The sequence below is a fragment of the Pectinophora gossypiella genome, chromosome 21 (genome assembly GCF_024362695.1).
Source record: "Pectinophora gossypiella chromosome 21, ilPecGoss1.1, whole genome shotgun sequence".
In the NCBI taxonomy this organism is placed as follows: domain Eukaryota; kingdom Metazoa; phylum Arthropoda; class Insecta; order Lepidoptera; family Gelechiidae; genus Pectinophora; species Pectinophora gossypiella.
This window is the reverse complement of record NC_065424.1, coordinates 255,009-276,863: the sequence shown is the minus strand read 5'-3', so window position 1 is coordinate 276,863 and position 21,855 is coordinate 255,009. Positions and strand designations below refer to the sequence as shown.

Sequence of the window (21,855 nt, the reverse complement as noted above, 5' to 3'; positions counted from 1 at the left end):
GTCAGACATGGCTGTATGGGCATAGTTCCCTTTGCCTTACCCTTCGGGGAAAACCAAACCAAAAAAAAAAAAAAACTCTTTGGTTGCTACTTGTTTGGTGTTTTTCGTTGTGTTCGGTCGCGTCCTGTAATGTATGTTGTCTAAAAAAGAAAATTTAAATCGCTACTACTTGACTACTTGTTGGTACTTTATTAGTGTGAATTCTGAATATTGACAGAAAGATGTACCTTTTTTATTAAGTTCGTAGTTAGAACGCATTTGTTTAGCAACCATGTGAAAAGATCCAGCAGTCGCAGTTGATCAGGAAGACAGCTTTCTACGGATTCTCACTTTCCGAATTTCTACCACGATTCTTCTTAAATGAAGTACCTATGTTTAAAATGGGTAAAACAAGCAAAGTGGTTATATGTGGAATGAAAGGCGTGGGAAAGACGGCCGTTTTGGAGCAATTGATATATGGGAATGTGAATCAGAAGTCATGTTTTTACCCTACTATTGAAGACATCTACGTGGCAAACATCGAGACCGACAGAGGAACGAAGGAGCGCGTTTGTTTTTACGACACGGCGGGCTTGGAGCCCCCGCTATCAGGCGAGTTGAAAGGTTTTAGTACAATTTTCAATACAGTTTAGCTTCAATGAGCACTGCTGACGCTATATGTTGATGCACAGGTTTCGGTTGTTTTTATTACCTATACGCTCTACTACACTACAGGATTTTTCGACCCCGAAGTGTCTGATAGGTATATTAAGGTATATTTCAGTATGGCGAAATCGGGTCCTTGCTTTCCTCTTTCACTGTCCTGACCCGAGACATTGTATAATGTAATAAAGATTCGTTCTTCATTATGAATCATTTCTTTCGACTCTTTTTACCTTTGATGGGTTTGCTCTTGGCCTCAGACTTGCTCGAAGGCATTGGCCTCAGATGGAGCAAGCTCGCCAAGAAGGTGCCTGTTCACTCTGCCCTTGAAAGCACCTGGGTTATATGCATTCAGAAATACAGAAGACAGCAGAGAATTCCACTCAACCTAGTGATGCAATAAAAAATATCTTATTAATAAAATATTTGTTCCAATGTGTCACATTGAGTCAGGGCACCCAACAAGTTGGATAGATTTTTTAAAAGTTTAGATCCTGTGGATTACCCATGTTGACACACTAACAGATCTGTCTATGTGACCTACAAAGAAAGACCTGTTTGATCCAACTTGTTGGGTGCCCTGACCTTTGTAGGTTACAAAGAAAGACTGCTTTATTCAACTTACCTACATTAATTCATCTTAACTATAAGCACATGTACATACCTACATATTCAAATTCAGAGATATCTTTATTCAGTAGGTAACATACTAAGTTACACTTTGAATCGTCAATTTTTACATAATAAATGTCTCATCCGGTGAAAACTACTTCAGCTTCTCGCAACCTATCTACAATTCTATTGTAATTCATGCTTAAAATATTGATGCTTCTATTAATTAAAGTACCTATTGTATCTATCAGTTTTCAATGCAAAAGGAGGCCACTTAAACATTCAAATTAACTCCAAGAACTCCACTCTTGGAGCAGTTATTCTGTTTGATAGATTATTTATTTAGTTGCAAACACATTTATATTCAATTTAAACATCTGTAGCAAAGTGAAGACTATACAGTGACACCATACTGAAAACAGAGGGATGATTCAGACAGTGATTCTGAATTAATATCAAGTGGAATTTTTCATTAGATATTGAAAATAATTTTGCAGTTGCATACCTACCTACATCTGCAACTGCAAAATTCCAGTTGATATTAACTAAGGATCGTGAGCTGAACCCTTCAGTATTTGTTATAGTGCCAATTACACCTGTTTATAATTTCACTATACCTAGTGCAATCTTGATACACCACATTCACTTCACATGTTGAATAAGTACCTACTTACTATTGTTTCCTAAAGTGGTCATTAGACTACCTTCTCAATCCATCCTGCAGAATGCATCAAGGTCACTGGCTCTGTGATTGGGATTATGTAGTCTAATTTTTAAATTGGTGGGCGTAACCATATACCTATGGTATAAGAAGGCCAGCCCGGTCTGCATGACAACCGTGCCGCGCGTGGCGCGAGTTATATTGAGCGCTACGAATGCTATCTACGGACCTATGGACGTCAAACGGCTATTGGTCGAAGGCCTCGATATAATTCGCGCCGGGCGCGCCGCGTTTACCATGCAGAGCCTACAGCTGCATCTGACGTCATCCGACCCTGCGTTGCCATTTCGTAAAAAATAAATTACCCACGTCCAATGTTTTTAATTTACTTTGCAAGAAAATTTTGAACTTTTAGTAATAGATTAACTTAGTTTTATTGATATTTAGGTATATGTATACATATTTGACAAGTAAATACATCAGTCAGTAATTCACTTAATTTTCAATGATAAAATTTTCGTCCTTGGAATGTTGGAGATACAATTGGATGGTAACACTTACGTCATCAATGGGCTAGCTAGCAATGGCGGCCGTTATAAGATTGAGCATACCTCGTTTCTTAAACCATGGTAATTACGATGTAGAGTAGAGAAGAGACATCGCTGAGCCGTTGACCTTGACGCATCAGACAGGATGGATGGATTAGGTAGTCAAATAACCGCTTAAAGAAGATGTATTGGATCATGGTATATTTGCGTAAACCAATCTATTCCTAACTCACTAGCTACATTGCACTAATTATACACACACTATAAAAAAGGCAACCTAAGATTTGGTGTTACCTTCAGCAGGACCACCACAGTCTCCAACAATGCAACTGACTGCAAATCAGGTGCTCCAGAGACACTACATAGGATTTGCTGAAGGTTTTGTGATGGTATATGATACTACACGGCCGGAGTCTCTCGATGTTCTCATGTATTTGAAGAAGGACATAGACAGAAATAAGGATAAGAAAGAGGTATATATTTTTTTTCTGTATTGATTTTAATGTAATCAGATAATATTACATATCCCTGAGGGAATATGCTAACTCCTATGTAATAGGGTGCGAGCCTATTGATGGTAACCACGCACAAATCCTGGAAACCATATGATATCAATTAGGTATTTATCCAAAAATGAATTCAAACTCATGAACTGGAATTCTGTGGTTTAGAACCTGAGCCGGGATTCTAATTCATGTCACTGCAACGTAAGCCACGCTTTCTCCAAACAGGGCTATAACAGATTTTTTATCATTCGCACCATTTTAGGTGCTTTCAGGAACCCCTACTGCTGTAGGCGAGGCGACAAGAATAAAACCGATGTATATTTTCAGGTGGTGATGATGGTGTTAGGCAACCGCACCGGTCCGGATGATCTCAATAGCCTGGAAAACACGTGCTCGAAGGCGGCCAATTGGTGCGCGCGAGAGAAGGTGCGCCATTTTGAAGTAACCGCCATGGACCGCGCCTCGCTCTATGAGCCATTCATCTTCATGACTTCGAAACTTAACCCAGTGCAGAATAAGACTGCCTTCCCTCAGCTAAGTACCCTCAGCAAACTTACTCAGAAGAACAATAGGAGTGACGCCATGTAACGGTGCGTTTTCAATCTATGCCCTTTCTGCTACCAGCCGTGATTGGCCGATTTCAATAGTGCGAACGGAAGCGATGCTGCGTTTAGTATTCTGAATTCAAACCACCTATTACAGGCTTTTGATGTTCCAAATTTAAAATAGTTGAACAAAATGTCGGAGGTGTTTTGTTTCTTTTTGATGAGAAGTGTATGTATGTATTACAATAATGGGCTTATCTCTCTAAAAGACATCTATCCCAGCAAACCTAACGTAGCTATCAGCGACAGTATCCATAGTGTAGCAAGTCCATTCCATTATGAAATCTGATAAAATCGGAAGTAACGCAAACTTGTAGTAACAATCATCGGTTTCCGTTGGCGCGACTATGAAACGGCCAGTTTTAATAAATGCTCAAGGAATGTCTTCGTGTCGTTCCATCTAAGCCATTCTATAATATTTTAGTTCACATAAGAACTCATTAAACTACCTGTTGGGCCCAATGCATGCATGAGTGTAGGTATAAAATGTATGGCGAAATCGTGGCCCCGCCCACCGATGAGCTTTCACTGCCCGATCCCGACATATCGAACCTGGGGTCTGTTTAATAAAACTTACAATTGTAAATTACAATGACAATTTGATGTACATTGCGGAGTGTGTGATCACGAATATTTTGCAGTTTCATATTATAGTAAGTTTTATTAAACAGGCCCCTGATGGTGAATGTAATAAGCCCTTTAACACGTTCACTGTGTATGAACCGCATAGGTAATATGAGGCAATAAATTTGAAACTCGATATGTGCATGTCCTTATGTGGGGCACATTTTTCTCTTGCCATAGTGTGGCTATATACATAAATTCCATTGTGTTTATCGAAAAATAACATTGCACGTGAGGGGTTGATATCTAATTTTCAGTTACACACTGAACGTGTTAAGCGACAAGGTGTGGCGGCCAGGCAGTTATAAATACATAGTAAGCGGTTATTAGACTACCGAATCCCTCTAGCCCGATGCGTCAAGGTTACAAACCAGCACATCGAGATCGGGATACCTATTAACCGCGTCATTAGTTATTATTTGTAGATAAAAAATGCGCTTTAACACGTACTTATCATACTAGTTATTTATGTAAGATATCTGAAATCTCATTAGTTTTATTTTAAAGCCAGGCCAACGGCTTAGCGTGCCTTTCTAATCAAGGTACCAGTCCTAACCAAACTAGGGGCAGTCACATAAAGTAATAATTGACTGTGCCCTCTCTGGGAATCGAACCGAGGGCTTGAAGATTGAGAGAGCTCTGATTATTAGACCACGAAATTCATCAAATAAATGTAGTACCTATAAATTCATTGAATATTCATCTCATCAAATGAAATGGTTTGGGCATAGATTAAACAAATTGAATCTAATCTCTACCACTAGTGTTTTATTATATTAATTTATTATAAATGTACTTAATATGCTTGCTAGTTAACAAAATTTTATACCTATTTGTATATTAAGGTCGATCAATAAATCAATACACAGACGTGATACCGGAAGCGTTTCGGCCGGATTCTTTAAGTATTTTCGAAATTTAAACTGTCTAAAATGTAAGGTATTTTATCGTTCCCAAAGTTGTCTGAGCTACGACTCATCTATTACATTTAAGAACTCGGGACCCACCTCTAGGAAAATTAAATCTTCAAATAATACGGTCGCACGGTTATCGGCCTTGACAGGGCCCATTCGATATTCCCTCGCGGCCCACCAGTGGCTCACTACCTGTAGTTTGAGAAACCCTGCCCTACACCAAATTCGGTTTAGGTATTAAGTTAGGAAGCTCTAAAAATTACCAATTTCCGCCCCTGAACGCTCCCAGTACCGTCTCAGTGTGTGAAGACTAATTTATTATATTTCGAATAGGAAGTTATAAAATCTAGAAAGAAATAATATTTATATGTAAGTAGCAAATCAACAAAATATATGAATAAGAATAAAATAATTTTATTGCCAGTAACAATTCTGTACCGTCGGTGAAAAGTAATACAACTCGAGTTGTATCACTTTTGAGTTATTAGCACACACTTCATGTTCAAAAAATTCTCTTTCTTTCTGTCTAATTCTCGTAACTGTAGCTATTATAAATACGGAGATAATTTTTGTGTTCAGTGATATAAGTATTGTTTGTGAAGGATTCATGCTGTTATAACACGTGTAACATAATTCATCTTAACTTGCATTAAAGTGAAATGAAGATTTTCATTAAATATTTTGGTGTAAGTAAATGCAACTCAACATATATTAAAATACACGCAATCCTTGAATTCTCACGGTCCGTGTTTAATGATATAATTTTAGTTGTAACATCAAACACCAAATTTATTTTTTCGTGAAAAGTAATATAAATAAATATATATCAAAATATTTCAGAAAATACGATCTTGGATATCAATAACGTGTCGTGTATAATGATACATACAAGTTCGATTCCATGCGCCACCAGTGTGTATCGTAGGGTGACCTCCGCATAAACCTGTCTATGGGAAGACATTTTGTCTAGAGCCACAGCAAACCATATCTGATCCGCATTGCGAATGGGTATAGGTTAAGTTAGTACTTCAGACCAAACCGTGTTTTTTCTCTTTCTGCTATAGCCATTAATAATTACAGTACCTCAATAAGTTGTGGGTCCTGATCATGGCGTCGTTATCACCATGGCAGGGTTAGTCAAGAGGTATTTGAGATTTGTCATAACTCTGTACCGTCGGTGAAAAGTAATACAAGTCCAAAATTGAAGTTTTGAGAAAATCGAGTTTAAAGTTAAAAAAATTCTAGCTCGTGACTTATAAGGAATAATGGAACAGAAGTTAGATGTGTCGATAGGTGATGATGGAAAGTTTCTTTTCTAATATTTAGTTATATTTAGAACCTAAACAGAAATGGTAGAGGATCAAAATAAATTACATGTATCAGTTGACACCAACTTTTATACTGTGTAAATTGATACAAGTCTACATATACCTTTTTACACAAATAACTATACAAAAGTCATCGTTGATATATCATATTTCAATTGATAATTTTACAGTCTTATTGTACAAAAAAACAAAAGTCTTCGAAGAAAGTTTATTTTATAAAGTTGTAGAAAGGCAAAATTCCATTTATTTTCTTTAAAAAGTAAAGAAACGTAACTTATATCAATTGACACAAACGATAAACTATAACGAATTTGTGTCAAGTGGTATAACTTGATTTATTTTTTCGGTTTTATTGTGTAAAATGATACATGTTTTTACGAATTTCTAGTAATAAATACATATAAAGATGGTACACGTATATATAGTGTAAGGTGGCGATAATAAAATATTTTTGTTATTATTTTACTCTCAAAACTCGAAAATAACAGGTCAAAACCACCACTGCTGCCCGCTACAAACACATTTTGTCCACCACACTACGCCCGTAATCAAAACCACTGTTGGTTCATTTTTGCAGTCAAAATCTTACAAATTCAATTATAATAATATTTCCACCCCTAACAAATGAAGGTAAGAGGAATCATATTAAGACTGGTCATTAGGAATGTTTCGGGCTAGCCTGGCAGCACGGCCTGGAGATAAAAGTGATGTACCTACGTACTTATAAACCAAAATCACACAAACTGGTTAGTGTTACTTCTTTCCTGCTGAAACTATTTAAAAGATTACAACTCATTCCACAATCAAAATTCCCTAAAGTATACATGTATCACGAAGAAAATGAGCAAAACTTGCCCGGCGATCGAAGGGGACATTTCCACAGAGGTTTTGATAATTCAATACTTCGAATTATCACAATTCCCGGTCTAATGGTAGTCCGCAACATTGACAGAACTATAAACTGAGTCGAATCAATGTTGACGATAATAATATGTACTTAGTAAAAATGAAGACCATTGGTGTACCTTCAAACCTATAGGTTACACAGGGCTATCCTCAGGGTAGGTCTTATCACCTTTACCATAATCTGTTATGGTTAAGCTAAGTAAATGAGTTCGTTTCCGCAAAACTTTACACGTAAGCACACGTTCCGCGTATCCTCGCGTATGGACCACTATTGTGAAGTGGGCAAACTTCCCACTATATCATCATCATCCTCCTGCCTTTACTCTAGGTGGGGTCGGCACAACATGTATGGGCAAATGTCCTATATCTAATGTTACTTTAATGGGCTCAGTTTTCCGCATAAACACAAGTGGTCCATTATGCGTGCTTTTGTTGACTATGTAAGCCAACTAACTCCTTTCAGAAGCTCAAATACCTCCTGGGGTTTTTTACAAACTTTGTGACCTGGTTTAATTAAGGGGTTGTGCCCGTGGTGTTGCCAATTATTTCATCACCAGCCCATTAACGTCCCCACTGCTGGGGCACTGGCCTTCCCTATGGATGGATAGGGAGATCGGGCCTTAAACCACCACGCGTGCCCAGTGCGGATTGGTGGTTATTAACGACTGCTAATGCAGCCGGGACCAACGGCTTAACGTGCCTTCCGAAGCACGGAGGAGCTCGAGATGAAAACTTTTTTTTTGTGGTCACCCATCCTATAACCGGCCTTTGCGAAAGTTGCTTAACTTCAACAATCGCAGACCGAGCGCGTTTACCGCTGCGCCACCGAGCTTCTCAATTATTGCCAATTATTTATTCTAATCTAATTTATCCTACAAGATCCCACTGCTGGGCAAAGGCCTCCCCTTCCTCTTTCCATTTTTCAGAGTCCTGTGCGTAATCTCTCTTATGTAATCAAAATACAGAAAAAAATATTAACGGTGGTGCTCAGAGTTCAGAGTAGTTATTCCCTTTATAAGGACGAGAAAGCTCGACAAATTTACACCATTCAACGTGTTTGAGAAACTGATAATCTTCTCTTGAGAAGATGTGGCAGATCCCGATGCTGCCGATGCCGAGCTGGATCCCAGTGGGACCTTAAACCCAAAAGTATGTACGATCATCTACAGCTGTATAGGTTCAAAAATACCACTACCGGCGCTTGCATCAAAGATCTAACCAGCGTGTATTGAAAGCAGCGTTCAATCTGCCACCGCTTAACCTGCATGTTATCATGAAAACTATGTAAAACAGCTATGCTTCGAGCTATGGGAAGGAGACTAATGACAGTTATGACAAATCTCAAATACCTCTTGACTAACCCTGCCATGGTGATAACGACGCCATGATCAGGACCCACAACTTATTTAGGTACTACAAGGTGGTTATAGCAGAAAGAGCAAAAACACGGTTTGGTCTGAAGTACTAACGTAATCTATACCCATTCGCAATGCGGATCAGGTATGGTTTGCTGTGGCTTTAGACAAAATGGCTTCCCATAGACAGATTTATGCGGAGGTCACCTTAAGGTACACACTGGTGGTATCATTATACACGACACGTTATTGATATCCAAGATCGTATTTTCTGAAATATTTTGATATATATTAATTTATATTACTTTTCACGAAAAAATAAATTTAGTGTTTGATGTTACAACTAAAATTATATCATTATACACGGACCGTGAGAATTCAAGGATGGCGTGTATTTTAATATATGTTGAGTTGCATTTACTTACACCAAAATATTTAATGAAAATCTTCATTTCACTTTGATGCAAGTTAAGATGAATTATGTTACACGTGTTATAACAGCATGAATCCTTCACAAACAGTACTTATATCACTGAACACAAAAATTATCTCCGTATTTATAATAGCTACAGTTACGGGAATTAGACAGAAAGAAAGAGAATTTTTTGAACATGAAGTGTGTGCTAATAACTCAAAAGTGATACATCTCGAGTTGTATTAGTTTTCACCGACGGTACAGAACTGTCGTTCAGTCTCCTTCCCTTAGTTCGAAGCATAGCTGTTTTACATAGTTTTCTTGATTACATGCAGGTTAAGCGGTGGCATATTGAACGCTGCCTTCATTGCTAAGGAGGTTGTAGACGTGAAATAATCCAAATATTATTGAGCTCCAATTAATTTGCAAGCCATTCAATACACGCTGGTTAGATCTTTGATGCAAGCGCCGGTAGTGGTATTTCTGAACCTACACAGCCGTAGATGATCGTACATACTTTTGGGTTTAAGGTCCTACTGGGATCCAGCTCGGCATCGGCAGCATCGGGATCTGCCACATCTTCTCAAGAGAAGATTACCAGTTTCTCAAACACGTTGAATGGTGTAAATTTCTCGAGCTTCCTCATTTTTATAAAGGGAATAACTACTCTGAACTCTTGAGCACCACCAGTAATATATTTTTTTCTGTATTTTGATTACATAAGAGAGAATTACGCACAGGACTGTAAAAAATGGAAAGAGGAAGGGGAGGCCTTTGCCCAGCAGTGGGATCTTGTAGGATAGATTAGATTAGAATAAATAATTGGCAACACCACGGGCGCAACCACTTAATTAAACCAGGTCACAAAGTTTGTAAAAATCCCAGGAGGTATTTGAGCTTCTGAAAGGAGTTAGTTGGCTTACATAGTCAATAAAAGCACGCATAATGGACCACTTGCGTTTATGCGGAAAACTGAGCCCATTCGAATAACATTACATATGGGACATTCGAGTATTCATTGAGTCAAGTCAGGGGCCTATGGCGGCTCAGTTATAACCCTGACACCAGGGTTGATGAGGTTGGTAATTCACCTCACAATCCACACGATAGAAGAAGAAGATGGGACATTTGCCCATACAAGTTGTGCCGACCCCACCTAGAGTGAGATAAGGGCAGGAGGATGATGATGATATAGTGGGAAGTTTGCCCACTTCACAATAGTGGTCCATACGCGAGGATACGCGGAAAGTCCCCCACGTGTGCTTACGTGTAGAGTTTTGCGGAAACAAGCTCATTTAGCTTAACCATAATAGACCATAGTAAAGGTGATAAGACCTACCCTGAGGATAGCTCTGTGTAACCTATAGGTTTGGAGGTGAACTAATGATCTTCATTTTCACTACCTATTCTTATCGTCAACATTGATTCGACTCCGTTTATCGTTCTGTCAATGTTGCGGGCTACCATTAGACCGGAAATTTTGATAATTCGAAATATCGAATTTTATTTTAGGGGATTTTGATTGTGGAATGAGTTGTGATCTTTTAAATAGTTTCAGCAGGAAAGAAGTAACACTTACCGGTTTGTGTGATTTTGGTTTAAAAGTACGTACGTACATCACCTTTATCTCCAGGCCATACTGCCAGGCTAGCCCGAAACATTCCTAATGACCAGTCTTAATATGATTCCTTTTACCTTCATTTGTTAGGGGTGGAAATATTATCATAATTGAATTTGTAAGATTTTGACTGCAAAAATGAACCAAAAGTGGTTTTGATTAGGGGCGTAGTGTAGTGGACAAAATGTGTTTGTAGCGGGCAGCAGTGGTGGTTTTGACCGGTTATTTATGAGTTTTGAGAGTAAAATCATAACAAAAATATCTTATTATCACCACCTTACACTATAATTATATACGTGTACCAGCTTTATATGTATTTATTACTAGAAATTCGTAAAAACATGTATCATTTTACACAATAAAACCGAAAAAATAAGTCATGTTAAACCACTTGACACAAATTCGTTATAGTTTATCGTTTGTGTCAATTGATATAAGTTACGTTTCTTTACTTTTTAAAGAAAATAAATAGAATTTTGCCTTTCTACAACTTTATGAAATAAACTTTCTTCCAAGACATTTTGTTTTTTGTAGAATAAGACTGTAAAATTATTAATTGAAATATGATATATCAATGATGATTTTTGTACAGTTATGTGTGTAAAAAGGTATAAGTAGACTTGTATCAATTTACACAGTATAAAAGTTGGTGTCAACTGATACATGTAATTTGTTTTGATCCTGTTTTCTGTTTAGGTTCTAAATATAACTAAATATTAGAAAAGAAACCTTCCATCATCACCTATCGACACATCTAACTTCTGTTCCATTATTCCTTATAAGTCGCGAGCTAGAATATTTTTAACTTTAAACTCGATTTTGTCAAAACTTGAATTTTGGACTTGTATTACTTTTCACCGACGGTACAGAATTTACATTTGCTATAAGAACTAGGTAATTATGAATATTACTAATACGGGCAAAAGGAAATGGCTCAGCTTGTGCTGCGATGGAGCCATGCTATGGCGTCATCCAGCGCTGGTTTTCAGTCATTTCCTCTTCCTGGGATATTGTGCGGAAGTAATTATCAACGAGGGCTAGAGGACATTAAATAGAAATATACAGCTATATATGAATAGTGATAGCCTTTATCACAATCAGTATTAAATCACCCCAGCCAATCAGCCTGGAGTGTTGATCATTCAAATAAAAATTGCCCTTATTATCTATTAGTATTAAAATTTTCATCAGTCCCTCAATCAGCGGGTTAAACTATCATTCTCCCGTCAGTCTGAGTAGACTGATGAAATCCAATATTTGTAGCCTGGCCCATGACCGCTGGCGAAAGGTTGTGGTCAGATGGTATTTTGCGTTTTGTGTGTTTTGTGTTAGTAGATTTAGAGTTTAGTGCAATATTATATGACAACTAGTGTAATAAATTTTGTAGGTAAATTCAAGGTTAAAAACCTTATCTTTATTGAAATAAGAGTTCAAAACACTTGTCTTTTTGTGCTGTAATAGCTGAGCTCTTACAAATGGGCGGTAATTTTGTTTTTTTAATAAATTTATGTATCTATAGGTAAAAAATAGTCATCATTCATACTTAGTAAACTATTTTGCACCGACCAATGTGTGATTAATGTTAGATAAGAAAAAAAGCAAGTCCGTTATTTTAATTTTTTTCGGAGTGCTTGTATGATCTAACAAAAAAAACTGTGTGAGGATAGTTACCAGCACTTTCGCAATGACAAGCTCTCTCCTCGCCAGTCATCCCGTGACCACGGTCGTGTCAACGCGGCTCAAACGTTGCAACGTTTAAAAAAAAACAACGTTTAAAATAAATAAATAATTAATTAGTTAAAATAAATAAATAAAATAATTAGTAATTATTTTTACCTTATTTATCATTTACAATCGACCCGTTTAAAATAGTTTACTGGGTAAAAATTGTGATTCCCATTGCAAATCTACATTTCCACCATGGATATTATGGTGCCATGTCAGCCCAGTAGGTATGTATTTTGCCGCCCAGACAGCATTCTCACCGTAAATCACGCCGGTTATCTTCTTGGTCTCTACTTGGTCTGTGCCGTAAACATATTATTTTATACCAGCTAGTAATGTTTTTTTTTTGTCTTTTTACACCGCACAGGTAGGGCAAGTGTTTTAAACTCACCGCATTACAATATAGCTTTAATGTAAAGGACCATGCGTCAATTTGGATCATAAATCTTCGAAAAGACTTGTGATCGAACTACCCACGGTCCTTTAATATGTATACTTGAGAATAATTTATTTTCTGTAATTGACTGATTAAAATAATTCACCGTTCTAAACGGTCAACATAAATATTGTTTGTTTCAGTAAGCCTGTTTTCAACTGTTTATTTTTTTATGATTTTATAATGGATTGTTTTATTGTATTTATATAGTATGTGGGTGGCATCACCTGAAGTATTCATGTGTAATGTAATTGTAAACATTTCAGGGGGGTTAAATATGTCATATCGAAACAAATTCATCTAAGAAAGCCTATTGCTATTTGACACGCGCGCACTTGCTTATATGCGCAAATGTCAAATTACAATATTGCTTTTTAAATGAATTGCTTCAATGTGGTCTTTTTAACCCCGAAAACTCGAGGATCGGGGAGACGTCTGGGTCAAGGGTAATTTTAAAATACTAATCTAGACCTATTAGTCAGTCTAAAGTGATTTAAAATATTCGATTGCTTTAAAATTACATACCATCACCGTGTAATTAATTGTTTATTGTTGACGTCGTCGCGGTTAAAGTTTTCCATATAAATTGTATAGAAAATGTTAACTTTGACATTTCATTAAAAATAAGTATTTCATTTGACTAGGAGGTTGTAGCCAGGGGTTCCCAAACTTTTGAGATAAGGGAACACCCTTAATATTTTTGTCTGAATTAATCTTTGGTTGAACATGGTCTCTGGTTTGTACGAATAGTTTTGTAGTATCTGTTGTCACCTTTAAATACCGACTAATCGTATACCTTTCTCCATTTTCTCTGTTGGTTTCAAAGCAAAATGTTTGCAGTCTGTACACGCTTTCGTGACCTATGTCAGTTTTGGATCAATCTAGTTTAGTCCACGTTCTTTAAGTCTTAACAGGTCGTGTTAGGAAAAAGTCCCGGGAATTTCCGGATTTTTTTTGCTTGATTGTTACTTGGGTATTAATTGAATATGTCCTCTGGTCTGTACGAATAGATTTCTAGTTTCTCTTGTCTTTGAATATCAATTAGGGTACCTTCTTAAAATACAACTTTTTGAAACACAACATTAACTCTGTAACTTCTGTAGACTGGCCTTTGATGTTTGTTTGTTTACTGGAATGTTCACTGCCACTTTACGGCTTTAATTAAATTCCGCGACATTTTTGCAACAAGGATTATATTCATCTAGATGTCTTCGAATCTTTCGTTCGTTATTGACTCACACATATACGTGTGCACCGTGAAATATATCGAATATAAAAATAAAGAAAAGCTCAGAAAACCTCGAAAACTCGGTAAATTGTTTGTACTTAGTTCATCTTGCGATGGATGTACTCTGACTACACCATATGAGAGCTTATGTCATGAGCATTATGTTGTGGAAAAATAAAAAAAGAAATGTGTAAAATTACTTTGTCTTAACTTTTTTATGATTAATTTTCTTCATCGTTAGCCTACTCTTAATAAAATATATGTTGTTGTAAAACCAGTTGTTGTTTCTCACACTGAAACTCTGAAAGTGATTGATCCTTAAAAAAATCGACCTAAACTCAATTTTGCTGTTTGACACATTTGTGAATATTCCTTTTCAATTTTTATAATTACAGTTGCCAAAGTGCTGTGATGGTTGAAATGGAATTCAAACAATATCTCAAATAGCAAAATTGGAATTGGGGATGTAATGATTGTGTTGGTATCACCTTATTAGATTATTCGGTAAATCGTTGAGATTGACTCGGTGAATATCTTCTCCCGGACACTAGAAACGTAGAGTACATTTCGATTGTGATTGCTTGAAGCTCAAATATGTTTGAATAATCCAAGTCATCCGCCCTAGCCATACCTATCCCGTTTTCACAGGGTCCGCTTACCTAACCTGAAGATTTGACAGGTCCGGTTTTTTACAGAAGCGGCTGCCTGTCTGACCTTCTAACCCGCGAAGGAAAAACAGCACAATACAGGTTAGGTCACATACCTCCGAAAATGCATTTGTCAGTTTGGGTAAGGCTTGTTTAGGCCACGTTCTTAAGTGTAACAATTGGTGCTAGAGAATATACCGGGAAATCCCGGGTTCTTGGTATTCCCTTGGTGCCCTTCAGGTATTCAGCAAGGGCTTAGTACACGCTTAGCAGCTGTGAAGTGCTTCTCAGTATAACAGCTGTTGAACTGACTTAGAGTCGTTCGGGTCAACTGTGCGCACTTTCGTCTTTGGAGCCATATTGTCCTTTAGTTTACAGGAATTGAATTAGGAAAATAAGTCTTATTTCAGTCCATTTATTTCACTACAAATTAAAATAGAAATAAAGTCAGCAACAGTCTTAGTTTTTTGTCAAACAACTAAAAACCATCCTGTGCTTCCAAGCTGATATGCGACGAGTGATTATCTAGCAGGAGCAATACGGCAACTTCTGACGTTGGATGTACAAAATATTTAAAATGATGCAACCAGTTTAAAAAAGGTACTTTGTGATGGACCACCGTCCAGTGAATCATCACGCGGTCTTTTGCGGGAGTATATAAAAGCTGGTGGAACGTAATGATCACCAGCACTCATGCAGCAAATATCTGTTATTGTGATGCCTCTTTCTGCTGTCACTATCTTCGATACAACTTTTTTCCCTTTTGTTGTGACGACTTTTGGAGTTTTTTAGGTACTGAACTAATCCCAGTCTCGTCGACATATAAATTCTGTTAGGCTTGAATTTCTGTTTTTCATACAATTCTTTGAGATTCTCGTAAAAGCGATCAACTTGAACTTTATTGAATCCAATAGCTCTAGCCAGACTAGTCGCTGCTGATTGTCGAAGAGTTAATTCAGGATGGCGTTTCAAGAAACATTCCACCCAATCGCGGCCTGCCATTTAGGATGATTTATCGTAACTATTCTCAATTTTATTTACTAAAGCATATTCATATGCCAATCTTCTTAAGTCATTTATGGTTAAGCCGAAATATCTGTGATCCATTTTCTTGCAGTGCATTGTAAACTCTGCCTCTTGACTTTCATGAAATGATGGCTGGTATCGTCCCATTGAAGTGGCAGCTACGTTTAATTTTAATCTTTTGCGTAAAATGACTCATTTACCCTTTTCAATGAGAGTCTTCGCTTTCATAATTTGTTCTTCTGTTACTGGCGCTACTCAGATTATTTTCTTATATAATTTCGCGGCATAATGGTAAACACTGAAAAAAAATATAAGTAACTTAACCGTTCTATATATTACGACTTCGCGGGACCCATAATTCAAAATGCAAACCACTCAAACCGAAGCGAAGCGAATTGAATATAACCTCAAATTACGTTTACAGATATCAAGAAAATATTGTGCTTAATAGAACTTACCTGCATATAAATTTCAATCTTAGAGGTGACAATGTTTTACAAAACACCAAAATAATACGATTCTAACGGCAAAAACTATTTTTTGTGAATAATTAAGAGATTAAACGAACTTACCTGTAAGTGAAGTTCTATCTCAATTATACGAAGCTCCTTGTCCGAGACGATATTTACAGTGTAGTCTACGTCTTGTGCTCGGCATCATCACAATTTTCAAAGCTCCAAATCCAAAAGAAAAAAACATCAACCCATTTCTGAACGCACCTGTCAACTAACGTCATTGTGTTTAAAGCTTGTTTCATGAACAACCTGCTACCCCCAGGGATTTCGGGGCGGGATATCAGGTTAAAGGGAGGGACTCTCGTCTCGGACAAGGAGCTTCGTATAATTGAGATAGAACTTCACTTACAGGTAAGTTCGTTTAATCTCTTAATTATACTCACTCCTTGTCCGAGACGATATTTACAGTGTAGATGTTCGAAGATGTTGTGAATGAAACACCCGATTAGTTATATAAAAAACGAGATATATATATATGAATTATGTGAGCAGTTTAACAAAAATATTAATTACTATTCCTTAGACAATAAATCACATTTCAAACTTAATTCTAGTTTAATTTCTATTTGTAGTGTCACAAACAGCCTCACTAAAGGCTGCGGGATCTACTGACACTGGGCGATCATAAAATCTTGCAAAAGTGGCGGAGGTACTTGACCACCCTGCAGTTTTTCTGATCAGATCTATGTTAATTCCAGCTCTACTAGCTGCTGATGTAGCAGCATGTCTAGTGCTGTGTGATGAAAAAATGGAGGTGTCTATCCCAGCTTCAGCTAGAGTTGCTTTAATCCACCTGCTTAGTGATTGAGTTGAGGCACTGCGGTGTGGCTTGTTATATGTAATTATAAGATTATGAGAGTCTTTTCTAACATTCTTAGTGGCTTCTATATATGATTTAATGGTAAGTACAGGGCAAATTTCTACTTTATTTATATATGATTTTAAGTGTAAAATTGGTTGCAAAGAGTTTTTTCTCGAAGTTTTAATATTATCCGGTACCTTAATCTGTACACCACCTGTGGTGAAGTTAATATTAATTACTTTTATTAGGGATAGAGTCTGGACTCTATGTCCTGAAGTTAATGCTAAAATGGTAACCAGTTTCTTGGTAAGAAATTCTAGTGGCAGGGATTCATTTGGATACTTTTGTGCTAGATAGTCTAACACTTGTCCCGGGTCCCAAGTTATGTTATACTTTGGTTTAGGTGGATTTATTCTAAATAGCCCCTTAAAAAATCGTTTTATGCGATCATCCGTGCCGACTTTTGGACCCACTACCAGGGAGAGGGCGGATCTAGTAGTATTTAAAGAGCCATATGATGACCCTCTTTGAAAGCATTCGCTAAGGAACTTTAATATAAAGGGAACAGATCCTTGATAGGGATCAACTTTGTATTTATAACAAAATGACCACCATAACTTTAAGGATGAGTTATACTGCTTCAACGTGTTACATGATAAGGATTTCAACATGATGTTAAGCGCTGAATTTGGCGTGCCGCGCCTTATGAACGCCTCGCTGACAGCAATCCTGCAGCCAGGGTAAGCTGCTGATGTAGCGGGTGGCACTCCCTGTAGGGTGAAGTCAAAAGAGACTCATTAGGCTTAAATATAATCAATTCTCCAATTAACATTGGTTCTATAAGAGGAAACCATGGTTGAGATGGCCAATAAGGGAAGACTAAGATACCTTCTGCCCTATCCCACTTGATTTTTTTTATACATCTTAAGACTAGAGAAAATGGTGGGAAGCTATAGAAAAAATATTTATTCCAGTTAATAGTAAAAGCGTCTATATATGTGGCTTCAGGATCTCTCCTCCAGGAAACGAATTTTTCGCATTTTTTATTTATCCTAGATGCAAATAAATCTATTTCTGGGTCTCCAAATATTTCTACAATCTTTATAAAACAAGTCTGAGAAAGTTCCCACTCTATGTTTGTTTTTCTTGATTCTGCGTCTGCCTCAAAGTTGTCAATGGTATTAATATATGACGCAAAGATCCAAATATTTCTACATTCACACCATTGCCATATCTCTCTAGTAATCTCGTTTAAGTGCTTATACTGAACACCCCCCATTTTATTGATGTATGCTACTGCAGTAGTATTATCGACTCTAAGAAGTATTTCGCAGTTTTTATGATTACTAGCAAAGCACTGAAGACCCAGAAAAGCCGCCTTTAGTTCAAGATAATTAATATGAAATTGTATTTCGCTGGAAGACCAAGACCCCGAAGCTTTTTCTCTGTTACAAACTGCTCCCCACCCTGTAAGTGAAGCATCAGTATGAATTTCTAAGAGAAAATCGTTTTGTTTGAAAGGGTTCTTTTTATTAATATTACTTATCCACCACTGTAGTTCAGGGTATATAATGTCTGGTAGGGACATGTTTTTGTCATAATCATCTTCAGCATTAAGTAAAGCCAGATATTTTTCTCTCTCAAGCAATTTTGTATACACCCATCCATATGGAATTGCCGGACAGATTGCAGTTAATGAACCTACGAGTCGAGAGAACTCTCTAATGGAACAAGAACCTTTATATTTGAATTTATGCAATTTATCTAAAATTGAACTTTGTTTTTCTTTAGGAACTGAAATTGTAAGATCTTTGGAATCCAAGGTAAAGCCCAAATAATTACAGGTTCTAGCAGGAGATAAGATACTCTTTTCTAGATTAACTACAAACCCCAGGTCCTGAAATAGATTGCAAGCAAGGTATACATTCTCCTCACATAAATCTTTTGAATTTTCAACATATAAACTGTCATCTAGATAAAAAGTCATAATTATGTTATTTCTCCTCAGGTAAGTTACGATGGGTTTCATGATCTTTGTAAATACTAGTGGGGCTGTACATAAGCCGAAGGGCAAACAGTTGAACTCGTATAATTTTCCTTCAAAGTAAAATCTTAAATATTTTTTTGAGTTTTTTGATATAGGTATAGAGAAATAAGCATCTTTTAAGTCAATTTTTGCCATGTAGCTATCTTGTGAAATCAATTTACAAGCTGTCCTAATGTCTTCTAATTTAAAATGATTAGTATTGATGTACCTGTTCAAGCCCTTCAGATTAAGTATAAATCTATGAGCACCATTAGGTTTTGGTACTACAAAGATTGGGGATACATATTGATTATTATTATAGGCACATTCAGAAACTGCGCCTAATGCAACCAGATTCTTAATTTCTGCCTGAATCACTAGCTTTTCATTTATAGACCAATTTTGATGGCACACTTGGTTTGAAGGTGGGATGTCAACGAAAGGTATATTATATCCCTTGATCCAGCTTAAAATGATAGGGTCACTTGTGATCTTTAACCAATTAAGAAGATGGGATTTTGTTTTTCCAGCATGTACCTCTAATTCCGTTGCTGTTGGTTGCGTTGTGAAGACCGCTTCCTCTGCTGACCCTTCTTCTTGTACTGCTGCCTCTGTTGTGGTCTCCCTGGTTGTCTGTGAGACTGCTGATTCGTCCTGTAACGAGGCTGCTGGTAAGGCCCGCTGCGAGATGTCTGCTGTGACTGCAGCGGGCTTTTGAAGTTTTTCTGTTTTTGTTTAATCTGCGCTCCGGTTCTTTGGATGGACTGTGCAGACCTTATTTTTTCTGCGCAGGATTGTCCAAAAAGCAGTTCATCAGCTTTTTCCTTTTTAATTGCCTCTCTTACTACTGTTGTGGTAGTCGACAGGGCAAAATATTTCCTTGCAATGGTATCTTGGTAAAATAGGTCTGCCGCCAACTTTGCAGCATTATTAAGCTGTTCTACTAGTTCCTTGGAGTTTATACTTCCTTTCATAATATTAGTAAGGGGTCTTCCTATTGCGGATAGTACCTTAGTCATTTGGTTTTGTCTCCAAATTATCCTGTTGTCTCTTTTCAAGGCAGAATCCGATAATGTAGCCTTAATTTCAGGATTAAGAGCCGGAGCAGTAATAGCAAAGTTTAGGGGAGCTGGATATTTTTTGATTATTTGTTCTTTTGTCTCCTTGTTTAGTCCATCTCTCATGATGTTCTGCCATCTTGAAGCCAATGTTTGTAGTATTGGTTCCCCTGTCTCACTAGTGTCTCCTCCTTCGGGCCCAAGCGCTAAGAGAAGCTCTTCTGGGGCTTCTTCCACATCTGTAATTATATATTTAATGTGTTAAATTTGTAATAAGGTTTTTTCAATGTATATGCTCAGCAGTTCCCAACAAATCCATTGTCTATCCTCTGAGTGATAGCTCTAGGTATGGAAGTGGGAAATGGGTATATCAGCGCATAGCAATGTCGATCCTTCTATCGTTAGCTCTTATGTTGTGTTAATACCGTCAAGTCCATTGTCTATCCTCTAAGTGATAGCTCTAAGTATGGAAGTGAGAAATAGGTATATCACGCTCAACAATGGCGACCTTCCTATTGGTATCTTTTAGGTTTTATTTATACCCTCAAGTCCATTGTCTATCCTCTAAGTGATAGCTCTAGGTATGGAAATGAGAAATTGGTATATCAGCGCTTAGCGGAGGCGACCCTTCTATTGGTAGCTTCTACGTTGTATTTATACCATCAAGTCCATTGTCTATCCTCTAAGTGATAGCTCTATAACGTGTATGGAAATGAGGAAAAGGTAAATCAGCGCTTAGCCTGTCGACCCTTCTATTAGTAGCTTCTAAGTTTGTTTATACCACCAAGTCCATTGTCTATCCTCTACGTGATAGCTCTAGGTATGGAACTGAGAAATAGGTATATTCTTGTTTTACAAGGGCCACCCTGTTGGTGGGGTAGGTACTAATAATAAACACCCAATCGTTAGAAGTTTCCCCTAAGTAGAGTGAGTTATCAACTCACCTGGAATCGTGACTGCAGTCTCATTATCTTCAATAACGCCTTCCAGGTCGTCAGGTACGGGTCTTGGCGGGGTCCCCTCTGCGGAATCGGTGGAACCCGCGTTCTCTTCAGTCTTCTTGAGCCGTTTTTGCCATTTCTTCAACTTTCTTTTTATGCGTTCAGCATCGTCTTCGGTATTCTTCCTTTTCCCCATCTTATCTTATGGGCAATTCCTTTATTTGCAGTAACAATCTTGAATAACAGTCTTGAATGCGAAATCGCGAACCAACGTGAAGAAAATTTTCACTTTGACAACCAAAAACGCGGTAACCGGAAGCCGGTGTTTAAGAGAAAAAAAAGAAAATAAATAACCGTAATCGATTTAATCGATGGCTTTACACCACCACTTTTTTGTCAATGATTTCTTCTTTCTTTTTTTTTTTTTTTTTGAACGGACGAAAAAAATTTTTATGATTTATGCGCTTGCATCACACATAACCTCCAATACCAAAAATGGAGAAATACTTTTGGCCCCTAAAGAATATACTTATGGGCTATTAGTTTTAACATGCTTTTTTACTCTGATTAGGTATATTTATGACTTACCTATTTAATCCGGGTTTATTCTACAAGAAGAACAATAATATTCCTGACCTTCGTCTCCTTACGAATGTTTTTTGTTATATCCAACCTTTACACCACTGATCAAGTGGTAAACACTTGCTATCAAATAAA

The 21,855-nt window shown here is 37.2% G+C and overlaps 2 protein-coding genes across 6 annotated transcripts in view; one reads left to right on the top strand and one right to left on the bottom strand.

Moving 5' to 3' along the window:
• Positions 1-21,334, bottom strand: part of LOC126376797 (uncharacterized) — a 37,710-nt gene extending 16,376 nt beyond the window's left edge. The window contains exons 1-4 of the mRNA XM_050024344.1: positions 21,142-21,334; positions 20,150-20,436; positions 19,677-19,850; positions 16,369-17,883 (exon numbers count right to left, since the gene is read on the bottom strand). Of these exons, the coding sequence (XP_049880301.1) occupies positions 16,867-17,883; positions 19,677-19,850; positions 20,150-20,436; positions 21,142-21,334 (1,671 nt within the window). The 3' untranslated portion in view covers positions 16,369-16,866. The remainder of the gene's footprint in view (positions 1-16,368; positions 17,884-19,676; positions 19,851-20,149; positions 20,437-21,141) is intronic.
• Positions 76-9,780, top strand: LOC126376895 (NF-kappa-B inhibitor-interacting Ras-like protein). 5 transcript variants are annotated; one of them, XR_007567769.1, is made up of 4 exons: positions 76-603; positions 2,764-2,936; positions 3,297-5,798; positions 9,647-9,780. XR_007567769.1 is itself a non-coding variant. In XM_050024458.1 (3 exons), exons 1-3 carry the CDS (start codon positions 372-374, stop codon positions 3,555-3,557), a joined length of 654 nt encoding a protein of 217 aa, XP_049880415.1. In that variant the 5' UTR covers positions 76-371; the 3' UTR covers positions 3,558-5,800. The 5 variants fall into 5 exon arrangements, 4 of the variants coding, with proteins under 4 accessions (XP_049880415.1, XP_049880414.1, XP_049880413.1 ...); XM_050024458.1 differs by lacking the exon at positions 9,647-9,780 and having other exon boundaries at positions 76-591; positions 3,297-5,800; XM_050024457.1 differs by lacking the exon at positions 9,647-9,780 and having other exon boundaries at positions 2,767-2,936; positions 3,297-5,800.
• Positions 21,335-21,855: the final 521 nt, after the last annotated feature.